Source organism: Penicillium maclennaniae (assembly GCF_028827695.1).
Source record: "Penicillium maclennaniae strain IBT 15551 chromosome Unknown utg000007l:1.0-4884863.0:1.0-4888362.0, whole genome shotgun sequence".
NCBI classification, from domain to species: domain Eukaryota; kingdom Fungi; phylum Ascomycota; class Eurotiomycetes; order Eurotiales; family Aspergillaceae; genus Penicillium; species Penicillium maclennaniae.
The window spans coordinates 3668456-3692731 of record NW_026623219.1 but is presented as its reverse complement, the minus strand read 5'-3'; the positions used below and the strand labels follow the sequence as shown (position 1 = coordinate 3692731).

The 24276-nt window shown below is 51.5% G+C and overlaps 9 protein-coding genes across 9 annotated transcripts; 3 read left to right on the top strand and 6 right to left on the bottom strand.

The window, feature by feature from the left end:
- Positions 1–2838: 2838 nt before the first annotated feature.
- On the bottom strand, positions 2839–4538 carry N7477_008601 (cytosine permease; the record flags this gene model as incomplete). Its single annotated transcript, XM_056970264.1, has 5 exons — positions 2839–2952; positions 3003–3285; positions 3342–3939; positions 4011–4227; positions 4278–4538. The coding sequence occupies 5 exons, from the start codon at positions 4536–4538 to the stop codon at positions 2839–2841; spliced, it is 1473 nt and encodes a 490-aa protein (XP_056820296.1).
- A 706-nt stretch (positions 4539–5244) lies between these two features.
- Positions 5245–5628, bottom strand: N7477_008600 (uncharacterized protein; the record flags this gene model as incomplete). The annotated part of the gene is made up of 1 exon (XM_056970263.1): positions 5245–5628. The coding sequence occupies one exon, from the start codon at positions 5626–5628 to the stop codon at positions 5245–5247; it is 384 nt and encodes a 127-aa protein (XP_056820295.1).
- A 3554-nt stretch (positions 5629–9182) lies between these two features.
- Positions 9183–10417, bottom strand: N7477_008599 (nitronate monooxygenase; the record flags this gene model as incomplete). Its single annotated transcript, XM_056970262.1, has 4 exons — positions 9183–9473; positions 9533–10034; positions 10095–10356; positions 10405–10417. 4 exons carry the CDS (start codon positions 10415–10417, stop codon positions 9183–9185), a joined length of 1068 nt encoding a protein of 355 aa, XP_056820294.1.
- Positions 10418–11196: 779 nt separating this feature from the next.
- On the top strand, positions 11197–12698 carry N7477_008598 (folic acid synthesis protein; the record flags this gene model as incomplete). The annotated part of the gene is made up of 5 exons (XM_056970261.1): positions 11197–11357; positions 11444–11659; positions 11716–11768; positions 11906–12378; positions 12429–12698. 5 exons carry the CDS (start codon positions 11197–11199, stop codon positions 12696–12698), a joined length of 1173 nt encoding a protein of 390 aa, XP_056820293.1.
- Positions 12699–13295: 597 nt separating this feature from the next.
- N7477_008597 (ADP-ribosylation factor GTPase-activating protein) lies at positions 13296–15073 on the bottom strand (the record flags this gene model as incomplete). Its single annotated transcript, XM_056970260.1, has 6 exons — positions 13296–13324; positions 13375–13692; positions 13745–14448; positions 14504–14687; positions 14761–14896; positions 15008–15073. 6 exons carry the CDS (start codon positions 15071–15073, stop codon positions 13296–13298), a joined length of 1437 nt encoding a protein of 478 aa, XP_056820292.1.
- Positions 15074–15315: 242 nt separating this feature from the next.
- On the top strand, positions 15316–16183 carry tim21 (the record flags this gene model as incomplete). The annotated part of the gene is made up of 4 exons (XM_056970259.1): positions 15316–15576; positions 15645–15829; positions 15892–15946; positions 15998–16183. 4 exons carry the CDS (start codon positions 15316–15318, stop codon positions 16181–16183), a joined length of 687 nt encoding a protein of 228 aa, XP_056820291.1.
- A 363-nt stretch (positions 16184–16546) lies between these two features.
- Positions 16547–18062, bottom strand: N7477_008595 (L-fuconate dehydratase; the record flags this gene model as incomplete). The annotated part of the gene is made up of 4 exons (XM_056970258.1): positions 16547–17149; positions 17207–17812; positions 17865–17969; positions 18018–18062. 4 exons carry the CDS (start codon positions 18060–18062, stop codon positions 16547–16549), a joined length of 1359 nt encoding a protein of 452 aa, XP_056820290.1.
- Positions 18063–18681: 619 nt separating this feature from the next.
- N7477_008594 (uncharacterized protein) lies at positions 18682–21199 on the bottom strand (the record flags this gene model as incomplete). The annotated part of the gene is made up of 6 exons (XM_056970257.1): positions 18682–18774; positions 18835–19877; positions 19928–20333; positions 20394–20989; positions 21045–21101; positions 21181–21199. The coding sequence occupies 6 exons, from the start codon at positions 21197–21199 to the stop codon at positions 18682–18684; spliced, it is 2214 nt and encodes a 737-aa protein (XP_056820289.1).
- Positions 21200–22377: 1178 nt separating this feature from the next.
- Positions 22378–24093, top strand: N7477_008593 (glucose-6-phosphate isomerase; the record flags this gene model as incomplete). The annotated part of the gene is made up of 2 exons (XM_056970256.1): positions 22378–22877; positions 22932–24093. The coding sequence occupies 2 exons, from the start codon at positions 22378–22380 to the stop codon at positions 24091–24093; spliced, it is 1662 nt and encodes a 553-aa protein (XP_056820288.1).
- Between the last annotated feature and the right edge of the window lie 183 nt (positions 24094–24276).

Genomic DNA, 24276 nt, shown 5'->3' with positions numbered 1-24276 from the left:
GGTCTTAGCATCGCCAGTTAAAATACGCTAAGCCTACATGAGTTTGGGTTGACGCATAAATGCTTGCAGATTAGCATGATCGGATAAGACTTCAATTTGATGGTTACTTCCCTCGAGGTAATGTCGCCAGTGCTTGAAAGAGTGCACAATAGCAAAGAGTTCTTGGTCCGGTGTACCATAATTCACTTCCGTTTCGGTGAACTTTCGGGACCAGAACGCGATCGGATGCCAGTTATTCTAATTGTCCAGTTAGGATATCACACCTGCTATTCTATATTTTGAGATATCGGTTTCTAGCCAGATAGGTCGCTATAGGTCGGAGTATCGGAGTAGTAGAGTGGATAAGAAGGCGTTAATAAGGTAGTGAAGCGCGGTCTTTTCTTTATCGGATAATTAGATATTACCAGGTTTCTTACTATAAAGGAATACTAAGGACTAGCGGTGAAGGTTTACCCCGCAGTGTAATAAGCAAGTCTCGGACCCGATTCGTACTTGAAACGGGAGGGTTTCCAGATAACTTACAGTAGACTTAGCAAGAATCAGTCTTGCTTCTTTTAACACAAAACTCCAGTCCAGACATTCTTCCTTACCTGACCGATAGGCCTTCTACCCTGAACACGTAGATTCTTCACAGAGATAATTTATTTAAAGTAAGTTTAAGCGGGCATATGTTATTATTCACTCGCTACAATAAAAGATTCTCGCACTTTAATAGTGGACACAGTAGTGACTAACTCTATATCATTTTATAAATAGAGTATACGTTTAACGGCAGTAGCTTCGCAAATTTATATAAAAAATTTGAGCAGCTTTTCCGTGGTATTAGTGGGTGGATAAATATTAGGGTTAGGAGGGGCACTGAGGTAGGAGTGAATAGGAATTTCATTTGAGTGCGTTATTTTACGTGACGCGGTTATTCTGGCATTAAAAGGGTTATATTCTTAGGATTGAATTATTTACGCCGTATCAACAACCACAAAGCGTCAGTGCCTAGAAGGTGATTTGCTCTCCCATTCTAGCGTATGGCCACGGCAATATGGTCAGTCCAACGCCGGAACCTGTAATTATGGTAATTCTGGCGGGTCTACCAGAAATACATCAAGAAAAGATGGTGGGGACTTTCCCTGACCGAATTCCGTTTAGCGTGAACCAAGTGGGGCGCTGGGAAAGAAAGCTTGAACGTCTCGGGGGTAATCTGTTTTCGAATTCTGCACACACACACACACACACACACACACACACACACACAGTTTATTAACGCCCGGCGGCTTCGCCGAAAGGGCAACTATCACTAATCTACCAATACATGTCCTATCATATGCCGTCTCTCCTTAGTGCCCATACATGGTTACTTTCAGTATATGTCATCTCAGCTGTCGGTATCGGTAGCGGGTCCTCGTGGGTTAGCACAGTATCTGAATTATGAAATATAAATTGAAACTCTAGCCCCCATCTTTGGTCCTAATAAGGCAATGAATTTTTATGAAAATTATTCTGTATCTGGGCCTTGCCCTAGAAGATTCTTGGAAATCTGAAATTTCCTAGGTTTTTTCGAAGTTCACTTTCAGCCTCCATCTTTCTCGTGATAAAGCAAAAGGCCGACGATAATGACTGATTATGTAATGGATATCATATGACTACCTTCTTGGGACTAGTGTTCAAACATGTAGCTCTCCTCGAAACTCTTGGCAGAGCTTAGTATTAAACTTCTCTCCATTCCTCTTGTTCGTACATATTCACGTACAGACAATGATGAGCCATAAAAAAACTCTGCGAGGGTGCTGGACTTGCCGCCTCCGTCGGGAAGGATGTGATAGAGCCTTTCCTCAGTATCGAAGTTGCATTAAGCTCTCGATCAACTGCTACCAGTCAGAAATCAACCAGAATGGATGGACGGAGGAGTCTAGGAAAACAAAATAGCTGAATCTATCAAACAACAGATAAAGAATTGTGCCAGTGACCGGCGGGAGAGGCAAGCTCAGATATCGTCGGTATTATCCGGAAAAACCACGACATTCCTCATCACATCGCAGGAGGACTTCAAGGACAATATTGTCACTACTTCTACATCTTAACACCAGAATTCATCCACCACTTCCGCGATGATACCAATCATGATTTTCTTGTCGTCAAGTCCACTCATACGTTCCACGCCGCCTTGTTCCATTTCAAGCCTCCAGCCTCACATTCACTCACACTAGAAATTTCAAAGTCAAACGAGCGGGGTCGGATTCCCCTCTAAGGCGCGTAAAGCGCGTCCCGAGGCGTTGGCCGCAACGACGTAAGAAACGACTCGTGAAATTCCCCAGTGTCCTCTCAATTCAAGAATCCATGTATGGCGCTTGACCCAAGCCCGATCTTCTACATCGGCACATGTGGTGTTGGATCGTGAGGCGATTCTTAATTTTGGTAATTCGGTCAAGACTACGCGTAAGTGTTTCCACGCGTGTGGTTTCCACTCTTGGACTCTTCAGCCGAAGATTCCGACGAAGCGAATCCCCATTGCGGATACGGATGGCAGGGCTAAACCCCGTAGACGACAGAGTTTCGAGGAGTGTGACGTTAACCGTGGGAATTTTTGCAAAGGGTTTGTTCCTGATCAGTGCGAGCGATGGGCTGTGGGATCCGTGCATATGCTGAAACCTCACGGTGATATGCAGTGTGGGAACTCGCCAATATACAAGACAGTCTAAGAATGATAGTTGAGGAATAGGTGATGTCAATGTCCAAACATGTTCAATTATAACAGTTCCCACAGACCCTGAAACTGAGGCACAAATATAATATGCAATCCCAAACACTCCGGCCCAAGCTATGTACAAGAATATTGAACCCACTTTACCGACCGAAATAACGAAGCTCGAACGGTCTCAAGGCACAATACACGGTAAATGAAAAGGCAAAGCCGAGCTCGAGGCCAACATCACCACCGTAGGGCAGAGCACCGGCGTGCTTGGCAATCGGACCCACAAACCATGTCTGACTCATGCCGGTGATCATACCGGCGATACCGAAGCAGAATGCGATAGTCGCGGAAATTCCGAGGGGAGCTTGTGGCGCTGGTCGTAGATCTCCGGGTTATAGCCGCGGAAACCGCGCTTGAAAACAAAGTGGTCGGCGACGGCGATTCCAGAGTAGATGGATAGCCAGTACGCGATGAAGTTCATGAAATTGTTTAGGACGGTCTCGAAATCCGAATATCCGGGGATGGCGATGGCGAGGGAGCGCAGCCGCCGAGGAAAGTCCAGATGAAACGGGGAACGCGTTGAGTGTAGCGACTCAGGACTTGGAGTGTCAGAGAGACAGAGTAGAGGTTGGGGCAATTGTTGGCGATGATGGACAAAGCCAAGACGACCAGACAGAATTTGCCGAATCCCCCAAGAGGCTCAAGGACGGCATTGAGCAGACCACCATTACCGGAGGCCTGGTAACCAGCGGCATATTTGTTGTCACCGCCGTTCAGGTCCGTAGCGGTCATGATGGCGATGCCCAGCATCTCAGTGAAGAGAAGGGGAATGATCAAACCGAGCCAGGTAACGCCGAACACCTTGCGACGACTGCGGGTAGCCGGCTGGTAGACGGTGTAATCGGCGGCGTAACTGGTCCAGCCAGTTGCGAAACCGTAGGTGGTCGAACCGAACGACAGGACATTACCGAGCTCAGAGGTTCCTACATCCATGGGGAGATTGATGAAATCGCCGGAGTGGGCAAAGCAACCAAGTACGATGAAGAAGACGATGCAGGTGGGGATCCAGCTCCAGTACTCGTAGGCGTGAACGACCTTGTATCCGGCAAAGGTGATGAAGAGAGTCGTAAAGGTGATGACAAGAATACCAGCGAACCCAGGAACATCACTGTTGACCGCGTGGAGGAGCTGGGCACCGACAATGGCATTGGCCGCAGACCATCCAACACAGGCGATGACATTCAGCACAGCGACTATAGAGGCAGTCATGTTAGGACTCCATCTGTTTTCTCGCTACAACTCAACATTGCTGGCTCAGACTTACTGAACTTGACGGGCCACCATCCGAACCAGAAACGGGAGAGCACCATCTGGCGCAAACCGAAGGTGGGACCGAAGCAGGAGAAGAAACACACGGTTAAGACTCCCAGTAAGTTGAAGAAGAGACAGACGAGGATGGCATCAACGAAGCCCAAGTAGAACAGGGACTTGCCGAGCACACCAATGGCGAACGAGCTCACGACCATGTTTGCGGCCAGCCACTAGGTCTGGTCAGTGAGAAGCCCCTTGGGCCGTCAAGAGTAGAACACACCATGCTGCCGATGTTGAAGTAAGACGTATCCGTCTGCTCCTCCGGAGGCACACGCTCAATGCCTCGCTGCTCGACGTTGAGTTTACCGGCGAGGCGCTGGATCTTCGCATAGAGCGAGTTCCCATATTCGAAGGATTCGCCAGGGACAGCATTGGTGCTATGATCATAGACCTTGGTGGTCTCATTGCTGCGGCTTTCGTAGGAGTTGTCGACCTGAGGTGCCTTCTCTAGGTCAACCTCCCGTGACCCAAACCCAATCATGGTGTTGAGGGTAGCAGTGTCTTCTCTACTACAAAGACAAAAAAAGGGGAATGAAGAGCAAAGAATGAGCTCAGCTCAGCTCAGCTCTTTGGTAACCCAAAAGGTAACCCAAAGGTCAAATTTGAATGAGAGAAGCGAAGGAGTCCGAACAGTCACATCTTTTTTTTTTCTTGAGCTCCACCGGCCGTCCAGCATGCTATATAGTCGCGACAAAATTTCTACAGTGCGCGTCGCCCCACAAGTGTGGCAAGAAGATAGCGTCTGTCGCGTGGACCCCGGCGAGAAATTCTGGAAAGAAGCAAATGACAAGCCTTTGGCCCCACTCTAGAGGCCAAGATACCCAATAATGGCGCGCTATGGTAGGCCTTAGCTTATCAGTAGCCCGAGGTTTCAGTCGGCTTGATTTGGCGCCAAGTGGCTCGCTCCGGTTTTCTCTGCCCTCGCTTCCAATAACAACCGTGGGTCGGACCTCGGACCTCCCGATAAGAGTCGAGTCGTGATACGCCCGTGATGGAATTGACATTACCTTCACTATCTGTTTATCTATGGCTTTGGTTCTCGCGTTATTGGCCCCTGCGCCCAGCTTCTTGACCTATGCTTGTCATTCAGTAAGCTTTCGATGCCTTTCAATCCCTGTCAGACGGGGGACGCCGATATGCGTTGAATCTTCCACTCTATCTGCCCTATCCTAATTCCACCTGAGCCCCTAGTCCGTGCGGGGAACATCTCCTAACTTTATCTCGCCCGTGGCGACAGCAGGTGTGACAAGACCCTCGTCCCATCTGTGCCCATAGAGCTTAAGCCCACGGGGCATACCGAACCCATGGAGGAGTCCTATTGAAACTAGGCAGGCCATGACGACCATCATGCAGGGTTTCTGTGTCGTCGGATCTGGATTTGGCAGGTTGAACCGTGGTGGGTCTCCTCTTTCGCGATCATGCAGGGTCACCACCCAACTGGTGATATCGCCCACAGTGACCAGTACACACCCATCTCGACTCTCAATGCTCTGATATTTGCGCCCCATAGATCCTGCGGCCCCAATTTCCATTTCCCATGCGGTAGCGGGGATCACCGTTGCATCCACCATTGGTGCGATCGGGTCCATCCCCGGATTTGCTGAAAGATCCCTTTGTGTAATGAGCTAGCGTTAGGCACTTCAATCCACCTCTATTGCTATGGCTCCTCTCGGTTACGTATTGATACCAAATTGACCTCGGAACCCCTCAGCTTGACCAATTTGCGTTCTGCATTTGGCTTTTTTCTTTTCTGGGAGGCTACAAATGTGCCTCTATAGTCCCAATTGTGGTATGTCCTGAGACTGCAGGTTTCGGAGTCCTCCGAAGAACCAGTGTTATGCTATCAGACTTCGTGGGGCTGGATTACGATCTGCGGACTTGTTCGGTCTGCTCCAAACCCGAGCGGCGGTCACTGCGAGTAATCCCCGGAATTAACTGAACTGCCTTTGTCATTGCACCAAAGAACCGGTCATGATTCATGCGGGACGCAGCGGACGGATTTGTGAATCGCTTGGAATGACTCTACTTCGTGAATAATGCTTGTGGTTCTTGGCTGGGAGATTGACCAGCTAGGGTACTATACCGGTACTTTGTAGATACATCTATAGCGATTCTACCAGTCAATTGGACCTCTTACAGTATTCCACTTGAGTTGCAAGATCAATATTCTCGACAATGACTTCTATGTGCGATTGCATCGTATTCTTCTCCCTCATCTCGTCCCATCACGAGAGAGTAAAGTATCTCGGGCCTTCTCGTGCCCACCGGGTTCCGGTTATTGCCAGCTTGCTAGCGAGGTGAGACGTTCCGCAGAGGGCACATTTGTGAATCATACGTATTCCTAATTGCCTCGGTCTATGAGCAGCGCCCGAGACCGGAGCCCTTGGCATGTCCATGCTCAACCAAATCCATGCTTGCAACCGTAACAAAGAGCCACATCAATCATGGAGGAAGGACTCTAGAAATTGTAGCACTCCCCTCTATGCAAAGTCTCGGAGCCTTGCACTCCTCAGGTATTTTTGTGGATCACTCAAATCGAATATCCTAACTTCGCTTGCCTATCCTACCTGGATGAAGTCAAACGGATCGGTCCTTCGTTATCGGATGGCAGATGTTTAGAAAGCTAGAACGTGATGATAGGAGACTCTTGATAGAGAAAGCAAGGATGTTAGTTTGAGATTCAAGCGCGCAAGCCGCTAATTGATAAATATAAGGGGGTGGGATATGCGGCGGAGTTGTTTCAACTCGCCCACTGTCCTCCACCTCCCTCGATTAGAGCAGTAGATTCGTAGTCAATCGTATCTGGGCACCATAGAAGGGGTATCAGCCTGGTCAACGGATGAAGGAAGTTGCACCGATGGTGTTCTTCTAGTTTGAATCGCGATATGGTGCTCGAGAAGGTATCTATGAGTGTTGATGGGAATGCGTCATTCGACGGGTTGAGTCTGATCGGTGTCTTCTTCTCAAATGCACTAACAAGATCTGGCTACGGAGTCAGATGTTTCTCACTGAATTCTAGATTGACTCTTATATCCTTTCGATACGTATACCTCCGTCTTCACATTCCTTTTTCGCGTTTCCTTCGTCGCTGTCGATGCGAACTCTATCACCACCAGTCACTTCGTACGATCCATTCTCGACATATTCTCAACCACCACATGTACAGTCTTTCTGTGGCTTTCCGTCAGTGTGGCCTTTGGTCACAGAGCCATCAGGGGCCGAGTCTTTCAATGATAGCGGTGTGACCAGTGGTCTGAATCATAAAGAGGACCTCTCCATTCGACGATAAATGGTGACTCTGGGTGGCTGCTGTGTACAGTTGACTGGAGACCGTATGTCCATACATAATGCCTTAACGATGCGTACTTAAACCGTCGGCGAGATTTGAGATTTCTGGAACTTCGGACTTCACAACTGGGGTTGAAAACGACTTCACAGAGTCAGTATCTCTGGGGTAGTTGATACCGTGGCATTGGGACTGACAAGTTTGCTTCACCTCGTTAGTATCATCGCTTCTCCATTCATTCCCAGGGTTCGTCAACCTCAAAATACCAATTCAAACAGCCTTGCGCATGATCTACTGTTGATAGAACAATCTCTCGCCTCATTGACCGAGATTGTCGACACAGACGAGCCCCAAAACACTCTGCGCGCCACAAGTGCTTCTTTCCTGAACCATTGAAGGGGACCCCCCCCCCGCCCCCCCCAACAGGTCTTGCACTTACGATTGCCCATCAAGTGAACTAGGAAGCTTGATTATGTCATCTGTTAGTCAATGAGCTTTCATTTTGAGCTCGCTCGTCGCCTTGCTCTTAACAGAAACGGATACAAAGAGTTGCCAATCGGATTAAGCCCTAGGCGGTATAGCCTCTCAAGAAGCTGCTCCAGACTCTCATGGTACTGGCACATTACTTCAATGGAGATCTATCGGCTCAGAAGCCACTTTTAGCGATTCACATTGCGAAGAAGAAGGCATTCGAGCATTGAGAAGACATTGAGATCATCAAGTGAGCCTTGCGTGCCCACCGCATCTTGCACGCATCCAAGAACCTCATCGGAATCACAGTCCTCGCGCGATCCAGCGTAATTTTTCATGCCTTTGCTTGAGCAAATACATCAGAAAACCCACTTGGCATACAAAATCAATCAAGCTCCAGCTCACCGTCATATAATTCGACGTCCCGATACCCCGAAGATCGTCCGAGGTCCCCAGCCACTTCACTGATCCCGCATCCCCACAATCGCTTTTGTGGCAACAAAGTCTATTTGTCGGTCCGGATGCAACTAGCGGATATATATCGGAAGCAGAATGTACTGGACGGAAGACCACTCAACTATCAAACATGAGCTAATAACACATCGCCCGCCGATTGCTTCAGAATGTTCAGTGATGAGTCTTCCTCGGCATATTGGGTCCCATGGATGGATCCCCGGGTGCTGAAGCTACCTGGACGAACGCAAAATCGAAGTTGCATAACTCCTCATGCACAAGTGTTATGGGCGCGAGGTCAGAGCTCGCTTCCGGACTGAGTGGGCCCATCCGATAATGGAACTCGGTCGGTGCTGTCGATAGTTAAAAGAAGAGCTAGCGGTCTATCATAATCTCTCGATGGAGGATCAAAAGAAGTCTTTATCTAAGCTCACGCGTTCTTCCCGTGCGGTATTTGGAGAGGCAGTCGCTCATGAGCCCTGATCTTCATTAAATGTACGTCATCTCTGAGAATGATCATGCACTTCTTTTCCCGGGTCAAGAAGTTATGGCTGTATCTTTCGGACGATTGCAGTCAGTAACAGTGCAAGACCTGTCATTTCTCCTCTTTTGAGTCAGTCTGTGGATTTTGTGAAGACGTACGAGCCGACAGCTGATTTTAGATTGGAAAGAACTGCGACATGAGTGGTTGGCCCATTTGCATATGCCATTGAAAATAGCTGGTTTCGAATTTGTCTCGGTTATATGGGTTGGACCCCGGTCTCGGGAACAGTAAGCAACGTAGAAATCTTTTCTGTACTAACGACATATATATCCGCAGAAGTATAAATGCAATCGACCAAGTGTTTTGATCGTTATATTAGACTAGTCACATCGGACCAAGCTATGCGCGAGGAAAAAAAAAGATATCATTATTTACAGCTTAGAGACCATCTGGTTACCCTTCTTAAGGAGGGCAGCAGCGTCATGTACGAGCTCGTCGACGATAGCCTTGGCGGACTTCTTCTCGTTAACGACAGCAGACACCTTACCCATGAGGAAGGGACGGGCGTTGTCGAGGGTCTCATCATCAACGTCATCGGGCAGGTTCTCCATGTCGTGCTCGACTGGAATGACACCCTTAGCAGTAAGCTGCTTAATCTCCTCGGCGCGGTTCTCCTCCCAGTTCAAAATATAAGGGTTCTTGCGGACACGGAGGGGACGGCCCTAGTACAAATGTTAGCAGGTATATCACGTGAAGCTTTGGGGGTATGCTGAAGCCATACAGTGAAGATGATAGTACGAATGTTATCCTCGAAACCAGCGGTACGGACGGCCTCCTGGTGAGCCTTGGGAGCACCAGCCTCATCAGACAGGATAAAGCGGGTACCGATCCAGACAGCCGAGGCGCCAAGCATGAGAGCAGCAGCGACGGAGTTACCGTTATACAAGCCACCGGCAGCAATGACCTGGACAGGCTGGCCGGTCAGAGGGCTCTTGTGGCCCTGGACCAGCTTGGCAACGGTGGGAATGAGAATAGTGGTGGGGACATCACCGGTGTGGCCACCGCCCTCGCCACCCTGAGCGCAAATGATATCGACGCCGACATCAAGGCACTTCTTCACGTGCTTGGGGTGACCGATCATGTTCATGGTGAGGATACCGGCACCGTGCAGGCGATCAACAACAGCCTTGGGGGGAACACCGACGGCGGAGACGAAGAGCTTCGCACCCTCCTGGATGATGATTTCAACGAGCTCATTCAGCTTGCCTTTAGTGTAGTCGTAGCTAAGGGCGAGGGATATGGTCAATCACAAGTCTCGCGAAAGTATTTCAATGTAAACTTACTTGGTCTTGCGGGCAGAGCCACCGACCTGGGGGAGGAGCAGGTCGACACCGAAAGGAGCGTTCTTATCGTGCAGGAAGCTCTTAAGCTCAGCGATCTGCTCCTTGAGCATCTCAGGAGTGTAGCCAACACCACCGATGACACCCAGGCCACCCGCGTTGGTGACCGCAGCCGCCAGCTTGGGGCCGGCGGCCACGTTCATACCAGCCAGCAGAACTGGGTGGTTGATCTTGAGCAGATCAGTGATGGGGGTACGGATAACTTCTGTTGATGGTTAGCAGCTATCAGGCCCAAAGTGAGAAACAAACATACGAGGAGAAGCCATTTTTGGGTGTGATGAGGAGAAAAAGGAATCCGGGGAAAGCGGACACCCTTTAAAGGCACAGGTTACTCGGTACAATCACAACGAGCCGAGGCCCATCTGCCTGCGGGGCCCGCATCGATTGCCGTTGCATGACTGTTGCACACCGTGTTTTTCAGGCACACAAGCACCAAGGCATCAAGGCACTCACTCACCTGACGTCCACGCGACTTACCTTGTGGTACACTCGCCTCACACCAATCTACGACGTTTCGACACAAGGATGAGCTCACAAGTGGCTAGTTGCCTAGGGCCATCACCATGGTCTTGTGTTCGAAATACCACATTTCCATTGAGGGCACTGAGATCAGCTAGGAAGTTTTCCTGTTTGTCGGGTCCTTGGACCGCGTTGCATGGGAATTGGACTTCCGATAGAACCTGGACGAAGTGGTAAGTGCCAAATGACCAATAGAGAAAAGTGATTGCAGCTAACATTCACTTAAAGTAACACTTCGTTCGCGAGCTTGAGTAGGTTGCTCCCTGCATTTCCGTAACGGGCGTACCGGTCATGTATCTGTATCGTCAAAAAATGCGGGACAGGCATTTCTTATATCTCCTGTCTTCTACACAGCCATTAGAGACTCTGAAACTAAAGTTCGTTAGGGTACTACTCTATGGGGAAGCGCGACATTTCACCCTCGTGTCTAGAGGTTGGCCGATTCAAGCGTTTAACCCCGCTGTCAGACTCGAATGCTCACGCGAGGAGGTTTTCTTGCGGGCAAGGGACGCTTTTGGCCGAAAACATGAATCCAGAACGGAGCAGCCCTGTCCCCCATCGGGCCTTTATTGCGCTGGGTAGTAATGTCGGAGACCGCATTGAAATGATCGAAACGGCGTGTCTGGAGCTGGACCGAGCCAATATCAAGGTCAAGCGAACCAGCTCACTCTTTGAGACAGAGCCTATGTATGTGCTGGACCAAGCACCATTCATGAACGGAGTCTGCGAGGCAAGTTTGTATTCAACGAATGTAATAACTGCATTATTAACAGCTATCAGGTTGAAACGACTCTTGAGCCAATGCAGCTATTGAATGCCCTTCAATCCATCGAGATGGAGCTGGGTAGAAAGAAGCTTATCGACAAGGGTCCACGCTCCATCGATCTGGACATCTTGTTGTATGATCAAGAGGTCTTCTCCCACGAGCGTCTCAATGTTCCGCACAACCTCATGCTGGAACGAGACTTCGTTCTCCGGCCTCTCTGCCAGTGTGTCTCAACCATATACATGGATATCCCTAGAGGAGGGCCTAACCTATCCCCAGATTGATTCCCCACGAACGCCCACCTCAACCAGACAAGAACACACAAACATATAGTGAATACCTTCGATCTCTTCCCCACCATCGCCATCTCCTTTTTCAACAACCCCAATCTCGCCGAACTTCCCAACTTTGCATGCAACGGATCCAAAGCGCTGCACTCACGTCATGGCCATCTTAAATCTAACCCCAGACTCCTTTTCCGACGGAGGCAAACACTCCCCTCATGACATGACCTACATTACCGAGACTGTACGCACTTTCATCGCTCAAGGCGCGACAATCATCGACATCGGTGGAGAAAGTACTCGCCCAGGCTCAACCCCCGTGGGTGCAGACGAGGAGATTGCCCGCGTCGTCCCTGCAATCAAACACATCCGGGCCAACATTCCCGAAGCGGCACACATCGCCATCAGTATCGATACGTACCGTGCCGGCGTGGCCGAAGCAGCTTGTGCCGCCGGTGCAGATATCATCAACGATGTCTCAGCTGGAACCCTCGATCCCGACATGCTGAGCACAGCAGCACGGATCAACAAGACTATTATCTTAATGCACATGCGTGGAACACCGCAGACCATGACCACCCTAGTGGACTATCCCAACGGGGTCATCCCGGGGGAGTCTCCGAGCTACGCGAGCGCATCGTCGCCGCCGAAGAGGCCGGTATTCGACGCTGGCGCATTATTCTCGATCCCGGTCTTGGGTTTGCAAAGAATCAGCCCGAGGACCTGGAGGTCCTGCGTGAGCTACCGAAGCTGCGTGCCGCCGAAGGGCTGGAGTATCTTCCTTGGCTGATGGGACCGAGTCGAAAGCGGTTCATTGGGCATATCACTGGCGTGAAGACTGCCCGTGAACGTGTTTGGGGAACGGCTGCTACCGTCACGGCGAGTGTTGCGGGCGGAGCGGATATTGTCCGAGTGCATGATGTGCATGAAATGTGGCAGGCCGCTAGGGTGGCGGATGCTATTTATCGTGTTGAGTGAGTGGTTGTTCATGGATTCAAGCCCGTGGCTTTTGATTTTTTCAACATTGTATGAGGTGGGTTGTATTGTTTCTTCATTCATCATGGAGTTTACATATTGCTTGGTGTATAGGCATGGAGTTGTGATGGGACGGATTACATTATCATCAAATCATTCGGTCTGCTTGGACCGAGGTTATGTCCGAGTTGGACTTATGATTCTTGGCCAATGTAACCTCAGGTCCTAGACTTTTTGAAAAGTTCGTGGATTTTAGCATTGTTCTTCTAATTCTGCTACGTCGTGCATTTTGTCTTCGATTATACAAAGCGATCAGGAAACATAAGTATTCATAGATTTTCTCATTAAACTCAAATTCTACCAAGAAAACAAACAAAAGTAAAACGTGTTGCAAAAAATGCGTCCACCATGCCAGGCAGCAATCTCAACCAATTTTGTTGCTCAACTGCCACTCATCGATGCAGATGGGGATAACAGAAAAGGGGTTGGAATAATATGACGGTGAGTGTGAAATGAATATCCGTGACGCATCACGGGAAGGGATCAATGGGCTTGCTAAGTATTGATACGATAGAACTGAGATCCGAGGGTATGCCAAATTTAGTTGTTCAGGTAGTTGCGGATAGCACCTGGGATTCGTTAGCCAGACACACGGTGTGAGCAATGGAAATTTCCGTACCTTGTAGCTTCGTGGCTCCTTCACCGACAAGATGAGACAAGTTCTCAATATCGTCACCAGCGGTGATACCGAAGCGGCGGACAAAGTCCTTGGCGGCAGCCTCCATATCTCCGTAGCCGTCATCCATCGCTGAAACGTCATCCTCGGGCCGGCCGAAGTAGGCATTGCTAGAGATCGAAGTCGCGCCATCGAAGTTCTGGAGACGTGACTTGGCTTCGGCCTGCGCAGCAGGATCGAAGCGATCACGGCCGAAGAACTCATCGGACGAGATACCCTTTTGGGTGCCAAATCGAGTTCTTGTCTGGGCAAGCTCCTCCTCTAATTTACGGTTTAGCAACTTGTGAAAATTTTAGTGACCTCGACAATTTACCTTCAGCAGCAGACTTGGCAGGAGCAACAGCGCCGAAGCCAAGCTTCTTAGGAGCGGGAGGCTTCGACACCTGACCGAACCCAAGTCTTCCCATACCCATACCCAATCGCTCGACATCGTTCGAGTTGCGCTCGTTGCTGGTAGCACCGAATCCGCCGCGGCTCGGGCTGATGGGAGTGGGAGATGTGATTGTGGTGGTAGAAGCAGTGGTCTTGGCCGCCTCAGCCTCAGCCTGCTCGGCTTCGGGGTCGTATCCGAGTTTCTCGATGCGCTCTGCCTCCTCCTTGGCCTTACGCTCAGCCTCCTCGAAATCGATATCTGCAGCGGTCACCTTCTTCGCTCCGAGCTTAGGAACCTTCTTGGCTCCCAGCACGCTCTTCTTCGCAGCACCGCTAGCGGCGGTTGTCTTCCGAGTGGCAGAGGAAGGACGAATAGCGGTCGGGGCAGGGGAGGCAGCCTTCTCCTCAGACGCGGATAGAGGCGACTTCGAGCGCGAACCGTTCGCATTGCCCGCGTTCAGGAAGGGGGAACCAGTTCGGCTTACGACGGGTGGCGTTCCAGTACGAGACGGAGGGTTGCTGGGGCGCTTGATTGACGGCTTGTCCCAGGAGGAGAAGAAATCATCGTCTTCACCGGCAGGGGTGGCCGAGCCGTCGGACGGAGTGCCAGCAGGAATATCGGTAATGACAACCTCTTCGGGGTACCTATGTTATGACGTTGTCAGCATCTCAAAACAAACAACCAATTATGGGATCTTACTGTTGCGCATCCGCCGCAGCTCGCCTCTTGAGTTCCTCCTTATATTTGACTGCCGCATTGGATGTATACTTGACCTTGCTGTCCTTGCTGGCCAAGGCCGCGGATCCTCCGTGTGATTGGAAATACTTGGTCGCAGACTCATTTCCGCCAACCTTCATCACTCGCAGTTGTTCCCATTGCCACTCTGGAAAGAAAGCATCAGCCTCCATTCTTCGGTGGATGAGACAATCAAGACAAACGCGCCAGGGGATACATACGATCGAGATTCGTCGAGCGAACAAAGGAGATGTGAACACCGAGGTTGCGATGGTGGGCGGAGCAATCAAGGCACAGATAGATCCCAAAAGGCACCGACGACCAGGTCGGGTTCTTAGAATTGCAATCGAAGCATACCTACCCGCGAGAAAGGTGTTAGCGAACAATGACCAAAACACGCCGGAGACGGAGGCGGGGTGACTCTGGAGTCGGGGGGGCAGTAGGCAGTAAAAAATGAAAGTTGCGCACCTTGTTTGCGGGCTTTAGCTTCAGTTTCTCAAAGATCTTTTGAGACTGCGCCTTGGAGGCACTCATGATTGGCGAGGTCGAGGAAAGTCAGGGGAGGTGGCAGACGAGACGGTCGGGAATGGCGAACGTGGACACTCAAGTGCCTGTATTTTTGGATTCTGCGGCGAACCCCCAACCCGGCGGTGGAGCATCAGCTGCAAATATACCGTACTGTAACTTTGCCCGCACGTGAGCTGCTATCGTTATCGACCCTCGATGAGTTGACGATCGGACGATTTAATCTGGGGTTCATCACATCTCCTGTCGCCATGAACCACCACGCTCTGCGTGCGCTACCTCGAGCCTCAGTCGGCGCTCCGGCCTCCCTCCGGACCGTCTCTGAAATTACCAGACTGTACGCCACCCAAGGGAACTTCGGCGACGGCCTTAAACCGAAGAGGAGGAGCGTTACAGTCTTGTCGGATGATGGACGATATGCATGGGGCGATTTAAGTGGACGAGAGAAGGTCGCACGAGCAACACAGCAGTCCTTCAACTTTGTGATCGTGATCGCAGGTGTGGTCCTTACAGTACGCGCCAATACCCCACTCACTGAGATCTTGCATGAGCAGATGCAAACTAACAACGTGGACCATAGGGCGGTGTCTTCACACTTTTATACCAAGAGGTCTTTTCGCCAAACAGCGGGACATGGCAGTTCGAGAAGGCAGTCGAGCGCATCAAGGAGGATCCCCGGTGTACCAAGCTTCTCGGTGACCGACGAGAAATCAAGGCATACGGTGAAAATACCAACAGCCGATGGGCCAGAAGCCGACCTATTGCGTACGCTATTTTCCTCTATCTTAGAAGAATTCCGGGATCGAGAATCTGACAAGTGAATCCAGGACTACTCATGAGAAAGACCGCTTAGGTCGCGAGCACCTTCGGATGAATTTCCATGTACGTGCAACCAAGCTCTTACTTGACCGAATCACACTGATAATCAATTAGGTTGAAGGGCCTCTCAACTCAGGTGTTGTCCATGTGCATATGATCAAGCATTTGGACAAGAACGAGTTGGAGTATCAGCTCCTTGCTCTTGACGTCAAGGGCCACTCTCGCATTATTCTGGAGAAGGCCTCAGAGAGACCGAGCGTAGCGAGCTCCCTGAAGCTTTTCGGTATTCAGTGGCGATGAGCTACATCTTTCCATGCTTAATATGCGTGTCCATTACCACTTGCGTCGCCTGCTGCGAGTTTGTTCGCGGAGAAGTAAGACCGAACATTCGCAAATTGCGTCAGATGATCTCGTTCGGTCTCTTCGTGTCTTTTCATTGTACTTCTAAGGCTACTACCTACCTTATCATGGCGTAAGCCTATCTTATGTACCATACACCCAACTGCACCACCTCCACCGCAGTCTGCCTGAGATACGGCATCTTATACCCAATGAAAAAAAAAAACTCCACATATATCTGAAAAAAAATAGCTTGGAAAAATGTGAATATTTCTAAACAGCTATGGACATGAACAACATAAAGGACATAGATATAGAGGAAGTTTAAATCACCCGAGGGCCATCGATAATGCTCTTCGCCTCTTCGGACTGCCACCAGCTCTTGCCTTTCTCACCGGGGAACGCGAAGGCATCCATGCTCTCGGCCTTCATCTCAACACTATAGCCAGGCTCCATAGGGGTGACATAGTATCCATCCTTGACACTAGACGGGTGAACGAAGTGCTCGTGCAGATGGTCCACGTACTCCAAGACACTCTTCTTCCCACTGACAACAACATAGTCGATTGTGCTCAAGTGCTGAGTGTATTCGGGCAGACCAACACCACCAGAGTGGGGCACGATGGGGACACCGAACTTGCGAGCCAAAAGCAGAATGGCCAGGACCTCGTTCACGCCACCAACACGGCATGCATCGGCCTGAAGCACGGTCAGAGCACCGGCTTGAAGCAGCTGCTTGAAGACGACGCGGTTCTGGCACATCTCGCCAGTGGCAACCCCAATGGTACCGTGAGGTGTGTTCTCAAGGGCCTTCTTGATAGCGGCATGACCAAGGATGTCATCGGGGGAGGTAGGCTCCTCAATGAACCAGGGCTTGAACTGGGCAAGCTCTTGCATCCAGGTGATAGCCTCAGGGACGGACCAGACCTATTAGACATCCCATGTTAGTCTCCCAACTGGTGCAGCGTGATCTTTCAAACAAACCTGGTTCGCGTCCACCATCAGGATATTGCCCTTGTCATATCCAATAGCCTCGCGAGCAATCCTCAACCGATTCTTATCGTCCTCCAGGTTCCCGCCAACCTTCAACTTGAAATGCTTATATCCCTGCTCGACACTCTCCTTCAACAACCTCTTCAGCTTATCTTCACCATATCCCAACCACCCAGCACTAGTAGTATAGGCAGGAACAGCCTGGCTAGCTTCGGCCTCCTTGATACGCTGCTGCTTACCACCCTCAACCTCCTTGAGCAATTCAATAGCCTCTTCGGGAGTGATAGCATCAGTGATATAACGGAAGTCAATGCAGCGCACGAACTCCTCGGGGCTCATGTCAGCAACAATACGCCACACCGGCTTGCCTAGCGTCTTAGCCCGAAGATCCCAGAGGGCATTGACAACGGCGCCAAGAGCAAGGTGAATGACGCCCTTCTCGGGACCGATCCAGCGGAGCTGACTGTCGGAGACGAGGTAGCGCCAGGTCTTACCCCAGTCAGCAGTGAGCTCGTCGAGATCCTTACCCACGACGAGAGGGGTCACCAAAGAGATAGCGGCACAGACGATCTCGTTACCGCGGCCGATGGTAAACGTCTAGAATGTCTCGGTCAATTGCGGTTCGACAGTATGAACTTGATCAACGTACCATGCCGTGGCCGGTGTGCTCGGAATCTGTGTTCAGAATACAGTAGGCGGAGGAGTAGTCACCAGCTGCGTTCATGGCATCGGAGCCAGTCTTGTCGAGGGAGGTCTGCGCTCGTTAGAAATGCGCAACTTGCGAGTTGGAGGCATGACGTACTGGGAACCTCACGTCCCGCGTGGTGAAGCCGGTGATTTTGACCATGGTGAAGACCAATCCAATTCAATTCAAATCAAGCTTTGTATTCAATGGCGCAAGGTTGAGTGCGTCCGCGCAAGTTCAATGGCAGACAGCCCGACAATGGGATTGCAGGGTGAATATGCGGGTGAGAAAATTTCCTAAGAGGTAGTGTACACACGAAGATATTGGACTGGGGGGATAGAGGGGACGAATTTTTTTGAAAGAAGAACAGAAATAACCGGAGAATTTGGGTAATTGCGACGTAGGCCCCGTATATAGACAGCAAGTGACCCCCCCACGTTCCCTCGCCGTTGTCCTAGGCCCCTCACTCCGCGTTGCAATAGCGCAGTCTAATTGGTGGATAATCGCACGGGGCTGGGAAATGCGTATTTCCACCAATTAGAGGTCGATCTGCGATATCGGAGTAAATCCGCGTTTCTGGGGTTAGCGGAGCCCTGATTCAGACGGGCTTGTTGAGGTGAAGACTACTACGGATGTTGGTGGTATAGAGTATGGATATGCATTTCAATGTCATACATCCATCACTTTGGGTTCCCTAAGTATAGCAAGCTACCCTTTGCATGACAGGCTGCATGTGCATGTGCATGTGCCGTTGCATTTGCATTTGCGTCCGTGTTTGCATTTATGCCGACAATCCGCGCTTCTCGCTTTCCGAGAAGAAGATGATCATTCGCCAAAGCTTGCGGACTAGCACCTCGGCCTCTTCGTCTAGAGCCTACAGAAAGAAAAGTTAGTGAATCATCACAGATAGAAGTAGGGCAAGGAATGGACTCACCTCTGCCAGCTGCTCGGCCAGCTCCTGGGGCCTGCCATGCTGCCGAACATGCTCCTCGACAAGATCGACCAGCATCTGCTCTTGCACACCCAGATACTCGACAATCTTCTTCTCCACAAAGGGTTTGATTTGGTCGCTGATTACGGCCTGGTCGACAAACTCCCACTTGATATCCCACTTCCACAGGCCATCCTTATCGGTGGGAATCTCGGCAGCAAGTTGGCGAGCTGCCTGGGCTCGTTCTTCATCGGAGAGACCAGCCGCTTCGGCAGCGGTGTCGAACTTGATGGGGATCAGAGGGCGGCGTGTGGTACTGGCGGGCTCTTCCTCATCCTCTAGTAGACCTTCAACCTCGGCAACGGTGCGGCGCGTAGTCGCAGCCTGGGCCTTCTGGGCAGCGGCACCCAGAGACAATTTGAATCGCTTGGGCTCCTCGCGAGGCTCTGGAACGCGGTTCTCGAGTTCCTGTGCCTGGCGAGCCAGGAAGTCATCGGCCATGCCGCGTGCCTGCTCTTGTTGCTTGGCGGTTTGAGCAAGCTCCCTCTCTTCGGCGGCGCGGTCAGCCTCGTCCATGTTGGCCTCACGGGCACGGAAAGCCGCACGACTGCGCAGCCAGGCACCGTGATCGGCGTAATACTCAACTGCCTTACGGCTAGCTTCGGTATCATCATTCCATTCCCGGAGGCGCTCTTCCATCTCGTCGTGAGCAGCCTGCAACTTCCCATCTTCCTCTTTTTCTCGCTTCTTCTCACGCTCCAGGGCGGCTGTTCGGCTTCGCTCACGATTGAGCCACCGGCGCTCCTGGTCAAGGAATTGTTTTTCCTGCTCTGCATCGCGTTTTGCCTGGCGACGGCGTTCAAGTTCCTCGTCGCTTGCATCGGTATCTTCGTCTTCACGATCACGATAAGCCAGTCCTCCGTTAAGTGAACCGCCGTTCACAAAAGAAACTCCCTTCTGGTAATCCTTGGGGATCTGCACTCCGAATCCCTTAGGACCCGATGGGGCGCCACGAGGACCCAATGGGATGTTGTTAGTGCCACCAGCTGGGCCACTGGGAGCAGAGACGGGGGAGAAGCAAGACGATTCCGCCCACCAGCATTACGAGCACGTTCCATTGACTCAATCTCCTCCTCGCGTCTCAAGCGCTCGGTATCCCGACGGTTGCTTCGCTCACGGAACGCAGCAATTTCCTTCGCAACATTCTCGCGCATTTCCGGAGGAATATCTGCCAGTTCGTCTTCTCCCGTAATGGGAATCGTGACCACCTCTCCATCCTTTGTGGGAGCATCGCCATCCCTCATCCCAGTATCACCTTCCCGGTCAAGCGCAGAAGCATCTTCCTTCTGGACAGGGGTGACCGGATTGCAAAGTTGCGCCAGAACGTTCGTTAGGGTGTTATTAGCGGCTGTGAAGCGAGCCTGCAGTTCTTCCGGGTCGCGTTCGCCTCGGTTGGCCTCGAACTGCTCGAGATAAGTCATAGTGCTCTCGTCTACCACAACCTTTAAAGTCATTAGTCGTTTCGTCCTTTGTGTTACGCCATCAGAATACAACCAACGTACCAAAAGAGTACTCTTTTCCACTTCCCGCTGCTCTTCACCCTCTTTCCGTGGGACCTGTCGCTTCACAGGCACCTGAACGTCCTTGAGAATTTCGACAGCGATTTCCAAGCTCTCGGGATTTTCATATTCGGCAAATCCAAATCGGCAAGGCTTCTCGTCGGCATCTGTGGCGCGAATCCAACGGCGCAAACCACCCGCGGACCGCAAAATTCGCTCAATTCCATCATCCCCACCACATCCCTCCGTGATGCCTCCGACAAACAGTGTGCGCACAATCTCATCCCGCGTGGGCGGCTGGAGCTGCGCCATGGTATCGTACCTGTGGTGGTTGTCCATGTTCGTTGACCCCAATCCCGGACGTCGCCCAGCGCTCTCTGACCCACGTTCACGACCAAAGTCCTGTCCCGCAGGCTTTGCCGGGCCCGAGGTGCCCAGTCGAATTACTGGCGCGGAGAAGTTGATGTTTGGCATATTCGGGGGCGGTTGAAAGTTCGCTGGGAAGCCTCGGGGGCCCCCAGGCTGCTGCGCATTGGCCTGTTGCATGCCAGGAGGAGGAGCGGTACCGGGGGCGGCCATGCCTGGAGGAGGAGCTGTGGCTAGTCAGTCATGATCAGTGATACTTTGGGAAAGAGGTATTCGATCCGAACATACCCATACCCGGTGGTGCGCCGTATGCCGCATAGTCGGGCTGGCCGTACATGCCAGGCGCTAAAGAGAGGGTCAGAACATGGCCATGCTGGCGAAAAAGCCCGCGCCTGCGCAGAGGATGGGTGATGCGAAGACTTACGTTGGTAAGGATTGTACATGATGCAGGCGTTCTCACCAGCTCAAAGGCAGCAATCTCGTCGATGTATGATCAGGCAATGAGCACCAACTATCGTATGAGTAGAATATCGGATAGTGGTAATCTCACAAGCTCCGTGTTACAATGAGTACGCGGAGAAAGAAAGTTGCGATGTTGCGGGTTTCGATGGTCCGTGCGCAGCTCTTGGCAGAGTCCCGGTTTACACGCCTTCTACTCTACTCACCAAATAATGTAGTAGTACCTTTCGACCCAGAAGATACCATTGAAAAGTGAGTCTCATAGACGGTCATTAACTACATATTCTAGACACGCCAAACAAGCTTTTGCAAATATACTTTGAACAGAATATCAAAGGGTATCCATATAGACCGCGGAAGAGTTGCCTGGGCACAGAGCTGCAGAAGTTCAAGAGACTCCTAGCTTAGGTCAAGTGAGAATATCTGGGTTCTGCTGCAAGAAGATCAAAGGAATGATTTCCATTGCATATCAACAGGGGATACTTGAAAAAAGCATCCGGGGCACTGCAGTCCGAATCAGAGACCCGGGCAAGGAATATCCGGCTTCGTCGGGGTCCAGCAAAAGGCCCATAGCCACGGGCTAGAGTGACTGCGATCAATTGGTCATATGAGTGCAAGATGCTCAGGGTCCGGTATACAGAAGCCCGGAGCTCCGGGATCATAGTCGAAGCAGGTTCATTCCGGGGCCGGATCGATGCGCAAGGTAGAGTGAGCCCAGGTAGCTCCGTCACCGGGTGCCCAGGACAGCATCGGATAAACCGGTTAAACAAATTGGAAACGCAAAAGTGGGCCAGCAATTGAAGAATAGCAGGGGCACATGAGCTGAAAATTAAAATAAAAAAGGAAAAGAAGATAGACAAGTCTAGCTGGATTATCAACAAACGGGATCCAGACCAGAACTTTCTCTGGGAAGCAGAACCGCGGGGCCCGAATGCGGCAATGATGATGCTTGCCCCACGGCCCCTCCATCGGACCTCAATACGCCGGTGACCCTTGACGCCATCGTTTTCTTCCTTCCAAGCTTCCTCTCTCTCTCTCTTCTTACTTCACATACAGTGATACTCTCCCAATTCTTCGTTCATCCTTGTCAGTTCCCATCTCAATATAGAGCATTCTGCTGCTGCCCCGCACTAACACATTCCACAGCATTACTTTCGTCATCATGTCGGGTTTCGCGCAAGCTTCCGATCTCAATGCCTGGAAGGAGCTCCAGGAGCACCACACCACCCTGGGTCGTAACATTGTTCTGAAGGAGTACTTCCAGAAGGACCCCCAGCGCTTCCAGAAGTTCAGCCGTACCTTCAAGAACACCGTCGATGGCCAGGATATCCTCTTTGACTTCTCCAAGAACTTCCTCACCGAGGAAACTCTGTCTTTGTTGGTCAAGCTGGCCAAGGAGGCCAATGTTGAGGGCCTGCGCGATCAGATGTTCAAGGGTGAGCACATCAACTTCACTGAGGACCGTGCTGTCTACCACGCCGCCCTGCGCAACACCTCCAACGAGCCCATGCAGGTCGATGGCAAGAGCGTTGTCGAGGATGTCAACGCCGTTCTCGAGCACATGAAGGAGTTCTCCGAGCAGGTGCGCAGTGGTGAGTGGAAGGGTTACACCGGCAAGAAGATCGATACCATCATCAACATTGGTATTGGTGGCTCTGACCTGTAGGTTTCAGTCCATCCTGCACGATGTGGACTTTTAATCTGACATTATCTTAGTGGTCCCGTCATGGTTACCGAGGCCCTGAAGCCCTATGGCCACCCTGACATGAAGCTCCACTTCGTATCCAACATTGATGGCACTCACATCGCCGAGGCTCTTAAGAACTCCAACCCCGAGACCACCCTCTTCCTGATCGCCTCCAAGACCTTCACCACCGCCGAGACTTGCACTAACGCCAACACTGCGAAGAGCTGGTTCCTCGAGACAGCTAAGGATGAGTCCGTGATCGCTAAGCACTTCGTTGCCCTCTCCACCAACGAGGCCGAGGTTACCAAGTTCGGCATTGACAAAAAGAACATGTTCGGCTTCGCATCGTGGGTCGGTGGCCGCTACTCCGTCTGGAGTGCCATTGGTCTCTCCGTAGCTCTGTACATCGGCTATGACAACTTCCATCAGTTCTTGGCGGGTGCTCACGCCATGGACAAGCACTTCCGCGAGACTCCCTTGGAGCAGAACATTCCCGCTCTCGGTGGTTTGTTGAGTGTCTGGTACAGCGACTTCTTCGGCGCCCAGACTCACCTGGTTGCACCCTTCGACCAGTACCTGCACCGCTTCCCCGCTTACCTGCAGCAGCTTTCCATGGAGAGCAACGGTAAGGCCATTACCCGCTCCGGCGAGTACGTCAAGTACACCACCGGTCCCATCTTGTTCGGTGAGCCCGCCACCAACGCCCAGCACAGTTTCTTCCAGCTGTTGCATCAGGGCACCAAGCTGATCCCGGCCGATTTCATCATGGCCGCCGAGTCGCACAACCCTATCGAGGGTGGCAAACACCAGCGCATGCTGGCTTCCAACTTCTTGGCTCAGTCTGAGGCCCTGATGGTCGGTAAGACCCCCGAACAGGTCAAGGCCGAAGGTACTCCCGACCACTTGGTTCCGCACAAGACATTCCTTGGCAACCGTCCCACCACCTCCATTCTGGCCCAGAAGATCACTCCCTCGACCCTGGGTGCTCTGATCACCTATTACGAGCACGTCACCTTCACCGAGGGTGCCGTCTGGAACATCAACTCCTTCGACCAGTGGGGTGTCGAGCTCGGCAAGGTCCTGGCCAAGAAGATCCAGGCCGAGCTGGAGACTTCCGGTGCTGGCGGTGACCACGATAGCTCCACCAGCGGTCTGCTTCTCGCTTTCAAGGCGAAGGCTAACTTGGCGTAAACTTGGCCAAGTCGTGCATCAAGTACTTATTTGACGATGCGCTTTTGACGAGCAACGAATGAATATTTGAAATTATGTCTCCTGTTTCAAAATTGTGGAATTTCTACAAATATCCGCGCGCCAGTAGATGCGACGCGGTCGTAAGGGCGTCTCAGCAGTGGCCACTGCTTTTTACCTCGACTC